This window comes from Mustela nigripes, chromosome 6, assembly GCF_022355385.1.
Source record: "Mustela nigripes isolate SB6536 chromosome 6, MUSNIG.SB6536, whole genome shotgun sequence".
NCBI lineage: Eukaryota > Metazoa > Chordata > Mammalia > Carnivora > Mustelidae > Mustela > Mustela nigripes.
The window spans coordinates 7,994,527-8,002,187 of NC_081562.1; the positions used below are offsets into that span (position 1 = coordinate 7,994,527).

At 45.3% G+C, this 7,661-nt stretch overlaps 1 protein-coding gene across 5 annotated transcripts in view; it reads left to right on the top strand.

Moving 5' to 3' along the window:
* MRTFA (myocardin related transcription factor A) overlaps nucleotides 1–7,661 on the top strand; it is a 162,596-nt gene that overhangs the window by 117,540 nt on the left and 37,395 nt on the right. For all 5 annotated transcript variants that reach the window (XM_059401941.1, XM_059401942.1, XM_059401943.1 and 2 more), the window contains one exon: nucleotides 2,738–2,803. In XM_059401941.1, the coding sequence (XP_059257924.1) occupies nucleotides 2,738–2,803 (66 nt within the window). The remainder of the gene's footprint in view (nucleotides 1–2,737; nucleotides 2,804–7,661) is intronic.

The window sequence follows — 7,661 nt, forward strand, 5'->3', positions numbered from 1 at the left end:
TGTTAATCACTTAACACTGGGCCTGATACATAGTGACATTCAGTGACTCCTAGAAGTTAACTATTTGCATTTTATTGTTATTATTAGTGTTGCTGCTAATCTGTGGTTCTAATTTATCTGAAATCACATTTGTAGGTTAGTTTAAATTTATTTTACTGAGTATCATCAAACTTCTTTCACCCTGGCCTGACCCACATCCTTTTTCCTTAGTCCCTTTGTCTATCTCACCAGAGAACCAACCCAGGTGGTCACATCCCATGCCTGTTGTCTCGGCAGCATAGGCTGCAGAAGACCCTGAAGAAGCAGAGAAGTAAGAATCCCATGTTCTGGAATCAGAATGTTTAGGTTCAAATTCTGTTGTACCTCTTATTAGTGGGATAATCTTGGGTAAATTACTGGATCACTCTGGGCATTATTTTTCTACCTGTAAAATGGGGTTAGTAATGTCCCTGTCTTTCCATAGATATGTTAGATTAAATGAGTTAAAATATGAGAGTACACAGAACAGTGTCTGGCACTGAGCACATCATCTATAAAATGTTAGCCACAAGTGTGTCTGTTGTTTTATCCATTTATTCTAAAAGTCTTTGCTTTTAAGTTTTAATTTGTAAAAATAATAGTAAAAGTTATAACTTCCTGATAAGATCTCTCAGACTGTATTACCTTTTTTTTTTTTTTTTTAAAGATTTAATTCATTTATCCGACAGACAGAGATCACAAGTAGGCAGAGAGAGAGGAAGGGAAGCAGGCTCCCAGCCAGGCAGAGAGCCCAATGCGGGGCTCGATCCCAGGACCCTGAGATCATGACCCGAGCCGAAGGCAGTGGCTTAACCCACTGAGCCACCCAGGTGCTCCTGTATTACCATTTTGAGATACAGTTCAGTTCAAGAAACAGTTATTAAATACTTACTGTGTATTGAGTGTATATGGAGGGCATATATTAATAAGGTATATTCTCTGCCCTCCAGGAGTTTATAAACTGGTAGGAGAGATGAGCTATATTCAGGGGCTAACTATTACACAGGGTAAAATACGACTATACTTTTTTTTTTTTTTCTTTTTAAGATTTTATTTTTTTAGACAGAGGTCACAAGTAGGCAGAGAGGCAGGCAGAGAGAGAATGGGAAGCAGGCTCCCTGCTGAGCAGAGAGCCCAATGCAGGACTCGATCCCAGGACCCTGAGATCATGACCTGAGCCGAAGGCAGAGGCCCAACCCACTGAGCGACCCAGGGGCCCCACAACTATACTTTTTAGAACGGACGATCGGTAGCTCACAGGAGGTCTAGAGTAGTTCTGCATGCGTGGGAGTCAAGAAGGTAGGTGAAAAGTGTAGGCATTTCCAAGTGAGTGAATAAACAGTTGGGCCAGTACATGGTACCTGAGGAAGAGTAGTCCGACAGGCTTGACGGGGGCACTCGCAGCGGGAGGGGTCCTCCACAAGTAAGGTCGCGAGCGAGGAGGCTGTCTGTGCAACATGGCGAGGCTGTGGCGCCAGAAACTTGGTAAGAGGAGGAGCGTGAGGGAGGTGGAGGAGTCGAAGGTGCCTCAGAAACCTGAATACGAGTTTGGGGGTGGGGAGGTACAGGGATTGCAGATCGTGATTCCATTTTTTAAAGAGATAAGAAAGATGGAAAGTGGGTTGGGTTTTTGGGAGAAAGACAGCTTCTGCTTTGGACCCGCTGACTTTGACATGTATTCGGGACCCTAGTTATGGTTCCGCCATTCCTGGAGGCCTTCTTAAAAACTGCTCTAGGAGTGGAAAAGGCAGGTAACCTAAGATAATAGGATTCCTGTTAGATGCAGGTGTCCCTCAGATGTGACTTGCAGAGACCTTATAATTGAAGACTTAGCACGTCAACGGGCTTTCCCTGGCTCCTAACCCTCCTTCTCTGAATGTTTGCTCAGTTACTTCGCCTTCGTATACAGGCCTTGCCATGGTCACTCCGCACGGTATGCGGTGGTAACGCCCTTCACGTTTCGTTGGCATCTGAACTAGAGATCACTTACTTTTAACTTTAGAAAAGTTCTTTCAGGTATTTGGTTAGGTAGTGCTGCCAGACTGGAAACGGGAGACATACTCGTCACCCTCCCCTGTCCCGGGTGCGCTCTGACTCCTGTCGCTTGGTGGTTTCACCCCAACAGGACAAAACTTGACGTGAACAGTGAGAGGAAGAAAGAGTTATGTTGATGGTAAAATGGTTTCTGGTATAGAGAAATGAATTGTTTAGTGAAAATAGGTGTAATTTTTAGGTACAAAAGACAAGATTTTGCAGATAACCTATACTTCCTCATCTGTGTGAGCACAGTATCATTCAGGACACTCACGATGGTAAACTCGTGCTGCCAGGAAGACAGTGCAGAACATCTAGAAAGCTTTTCCTGCTGGGTGTTGGTCCTCATTGTATTTCCTTTGAGTTAAGAACTTGTGTTTTTTTAGTCTTTGGAGGAGGATACAGTGTTGTAGGAGGTTTTGAGCAAGAGACAAGACTTGGGTACTTTGTGGATTGTTATCACCCTGCAAGACCCTTCGCAACTTCCTCTCGCCGCCCACAGCAGAATACGGAAACCCTGCTGTATCGGGCCACTTCTGCAATTACAGACCGTCATGATTAAAGGGGTCCTTCTTTCACACTACACCCTTCTGTTCTGAGACTCTCTTTGTATTTGAAAATGTGTCTTTTATGGTGGGACACCCAACTGAGCCTCGGTCTCTCCTCTCTCTTTGCCGCCCTGCAGTGCTGCAGTTGAAGCTCCAGCAGCGCCGGACGCGAGAAGAACTGGTGAGCCAAGGGATCATGCCACGTAAGTGCCTCTCCCTCGCGCTCCGCGTCTGCTGGAGCTCGGGGTCCACAGTGCGTGTGTGCCTGCTGTGCTGTGGGCCGCATCTAACAGAAAACAGGGGCGACAGGTTTCATTTGTCCCTCTCTTACTTGTGCTTTTCCAAGTCCAAGGACTTTTGATCGCGGAATGCTAAGATACTGCCCATATTAAGTTCCGTGAAACAGACCGCGCTGGGTTGAACGGTGCCGTCGAACCATCCTCCCCTTTTGAGTTGCTCCTTTTGGGGTTTCTGCTCCCTGTTACCCTCACTTCCCTTTACAGGAGGAGCACATCTCGAGCTGGGGTATTGTGAGAAAGAACCCACATCTTGCATGTGTTTTGCCTTTGTGTTCAGGTGCTTGGGATGAGAAAACCCTTTTCCACCTGGTGTTTTGAATCAACTGCAGTGTTTAGAGTGAGATTCTCCGATCCCTGCGGCTGGCATGGGTGTGAGTGTGCTTGGTGGGGTTCCTGCCGAGCTGGGCGTAGTAGGTGCACAACTACACTTGGGGAGAAATGAAACCAACACTGGAATCTCTTAGAAGTAAGAAATTTTGGTTTTAATACCAGTAGCGTTATAAACTGAGTGGATGCTGGAGCCACCGAGAGCGAGATGTTGCACTTTTTGACATTTCTTTTGAAGTCATCAGCAGACAGCTTAGGCTCTCCCTCTTCTTTCTTTTCTCTTGAGCATTGCTGCTACTTGGACACACCCTACAAAGTGGAAAGAAAAAAAAAGAGTCCTACAACAACTTCTAGCCTCAGAGTGAGAGAACCGATGTTTTTCTCCTTAACTCAGTGCTGACCTACTGCCACTGTGTTTTCCAAATCCTCAGTCACTTACTCATGCGGAGTAGTTGAGAACCTGGTGTGTGTCCTTGATGCGGCAAGAAAAATCGAGCTCCTGCCCTCCAGAGTTTTATGTTTAAAAGGAGAATAGTGATAATAAACAGAGACAAATAAGATACTTTCAGAGTATGGTAAATGTTACAAAGTAAATTAACCAGTGGGCGTGTTAACAAGAAATAGGAAGGAGATGGGATCTCTTTGGATAGGATAGGATGATCAGGAAAGACCTCCCTGAGGAGGAAATATTTGGGCTGGGGTCTGGAGGATGAGATGGAGTCAGCCATGCAGAAGCAGGCAGAGGGTCAGGGAGAAGCGAGAACAAATGTAAGCGCCTAGTGCAGAGAAGAGCCTGACACGTTTGAAAACATTAAGGAAGTGGGTGTGGCTGGGGCCTAGTGAGTGAGGGGAGCCTAGGCCAAGTTAAGATCGGCAGGGTGGGCGGGGCTAGGAAGAGGGCTTCCCAACTACGGGAAGAGGTAGATTTTGTTTTAGGTACAATGGGAAGCCTTGAAACCTTTTAAGCAAGTGAGAATGGGATTTGATTCATGTCGTGGTGATGGCAGGTCTGTTTCTAAGGGCTAGAACTGTATAGCAGGTGGAAGAAAGGTGAGGTCTGTTTTAATCCTAAGCATCAGCCAGGAACTTAAGTCTCAAATTCAGCTTTTTGTTTACTGCAGTTAACTTCCAAACCATTTACCCACATTATGCTGCTGTCTTCCCTGGCTTTCCAGTGAAGGACTTCCCACCTGCAGCCCTAAAGAATCAGATATAGCGACTGTTTGTGTGGTGGGTCAGTGATGTGATCAGGTAGGGCGCTACTTTGCTTTACAGAACACTCCAGATCTGCCTCGATAAACCCTTCTGGAAGAACAAGTCACCCAGACTCTCATCTCCTTGTCCCTTTCACCAGGGACATCATGTGTTTAATGTCTACTTTGTGCCCAGGGTAGTTAGTCCTGGAGAGATTAAAGAAATATCAAGCAAGGTACCTGCCCTCAGACATTTAACAGTTTATTTGAGTAGCTAAAATTTACTCACATACAAAATAAAGAGCCCTTCAGCATCCTGTGGGGGTGCTGACTAATTACAGTACTAGTTCTGAGAGCATAACGCTATTTCTCAAGATCCGGGAGATGTTTAGGGTCTGAAAGCCTTGCAGAGAGGATGAGGGCCCCGCATTCCTGTGCCTGTCTCATACTTGGTACCAGGGACTACTAGAGCTCACTGCTTAATACAATTGATGGAGTATGGTGTCCTTGCTCAGCATTTCTTGTCATGTTCTGTGCTGTTTAAAGACAGGTGATGCTTCCATTACTGGAGTCAGCTGCTTATACATTTCCCTCCAGCCATACTCTGAACTCCTTGAGAAAGTGTCTTATGCAGAACTGGGCACTGAATGAATGACTCAGGACAGCCGATTTTAAAGTGTGATGTGTGATATGTGTGTGTGTGTGTGTGTGTGTGTTAGAATGACAGACAGGAACAGATACAACTCTCTTGCAAACTTGTTGGAATTCTAGACATGGAATTTGGAACAATGCTTCTGTTCTGTTAGAAGCCCAGATTCTAAGATGTTCTGAACACCTGATTGTATCCTCTGCACTGTTCTCTTTATCTGTGAAGTGAGAGTAGCTGCCCTTCCTATAGGAACAGGAATTACCTGTTTCCGTGAGAACACCACATCTTCCTCCTACCAAAAGGTCACCTTCAGCTACGGACACAGTCTTGGTTTTCAGCTTTTCTAGTGAAGGAAGTAGGTCACAGTCTTAGATTCTGAGCGATTGTTAATGCCTGGCAATAGTTTCAGGTGTGAAATTCCCTGTTCATCTGCATACCAGATGATACATGGATAGGGTCCTGAGGTTCTCCCCTCAGCCCTGCACCCTGTGAGTAAATTCTTCCTCATCACAGCCCTGCACTCTCTACCCTTATCCTGTGGTAGACTCCAACACCCTCAGCCACCCTGACCTCCCCCCCCACCTGCCAGCCTCTCACCCTCCAGGCCACAGCTTCCAAAGAAAATAGAGCAGGATTGGAAGCAGATTGTAAGTGACCAGCAAATTGTTGATTGTTGGAGATTTGGAAACCTGAAAAAGTGACATCTGGTTCGAAGGGTCCATTTCCATTCCCATCTTGCTAGCCTAAGGGGTTTCTCTAAAGTGCATTTATACATAAGTTTGTTGTACAACTGAGGAAGTAGGTACACTCTCGAACTGTTGGAAGGGAGTGATGTAGTCATGGCTGTATTCTGCCTCATCATTTCTTTGTTTATATCTTTTATCAAATTCTTCTCATTCCAGTCTTATTTATAGCTCTGGGAAGAAAACCCACCCACCTCATCTTCCAGAATACTCCTACACAGTTCCCATGTAGGACTGGCTTTCAGTTCTGACAGCATAATCTGTAGGACACCATGTCTTCAATGGCTCCCTTACCTTCAGGGTGGTTCATGTTCTGCATATCGTTCAGAGCTGCCTTTAATAAAGTGCAGGGGATTAAAGCATCTCCCAATTCCTACATACCCCTCTCTGCTGCTTGATACGCTCTGCTCATGGCATCTAAACTATGGGGTATGGAAGTTAGTTTCTGATGTGTTTTTAAACAGGATCATTTACCAGCATCTGTCACTCTCCTCATGTAAGCTTGTGTCTCAAATTTAACACTATATAAATCCTACCAAATACAGAGTGGCAGATAGCAAAGGATTACATATGCCAGGCCCTGAGCCTTCTTTAATAATGTCTGAAGCTCTGCATATCTTGAGGGAGATGAAAGATGGCACAGATAGGAAGCTTGTGCTTAAGTCCAAGATTAAGACCAGAAATGCTGCTGTAGCCAGAGTGAAGATTCATAGAAAACACGGGTCATGTGTGGTACACTCTGTTCTCAAACAGAGCTTTCCCCACAGCCTTTCTCTTTGACATTTAAAGGTGTACTAGGTCATAAGGTTTAGGTGAAAATGAAGAAAATGTTCTGAGCACTGCTGCAGAGGAATAACCTTTTTTAGGAAAACATTGAAGTTCTTCTGACCCAGAAAAATGAGAAAGTCTCCTGTAATCTTTCTAGATTTGAAAGAAGAACCTTGTCTGTCTCTTCCTTCTCAGCCTTCTGTTATTCTCTTTTGAGTCCTTGAGAAAAGCATAGAGTTGCATGTTCCTGTGCTTGTGTGAACCCTCAGTTCACTGTTTTCCCATGTGTGTGTAGTGAAAACACCTTGGCACCTTGGCAAGCATGTGAAGAAATCATTAGTTTTGTCCAGTAGATTCTCTAAGGACCTTGGTCCATTGCTTGAGTGAGCTTGTTTTGTTTGTTTGTTTGTTTGTTTGTTTTTGTTCTCATTTTAAATGGCGTTTTTGTAGGGCGCCTGGGTGGCTCAGGGTTGAGGCCTCTGCCTTCGGCTCGGGTCATGATCCCAGTGTCCTGGGATCGAGCCCTGCATCGGGCTCTCTGCTTGGCGGGGAGCCTGCTTTCTCCTCTCTCTCTCTGCCTCCCTCTCTGCCTACTTGTGATCTCTGTCTGTCAAATAAATAAATAAAATATCTTATAAATAAATAAATAAATAAATAAATGTCGTTTTTGTGCACCAAGTGGGTGTCATTGGTGACCTTAACCACCGAATAGTTAGAAGAATCCAAAGAGTGTGAGGGCATCACAGTTCAGAGAGGGCAGCCAGTTGCTGTCAATCCAGAAGACTCACAAACCGCCTAGGTCCTGAGAGGTACTCAAATGGGTTGCTAGGTGAAAAAGTGAACCATTTGGTCAGCTAGTTTTGACTAGCTTGTGGGTGTGCAGATAGGTGCTGCATATCTCAGATTGAATCTGTAAAGAATGGCTTTATGTAACGAATCCCCACCACTCTGTATTTTCAATAAACTTGGCTGTATCTTGGGGCGCCTGGGTGGCTCAGTGGGTTAAGCCGCTGCCTTCGGCTCAGGTCATGATCTCAGGGTCCTGGGATCGAGTTCCGCATCGGGCTCTCTGCTCAGCAGGG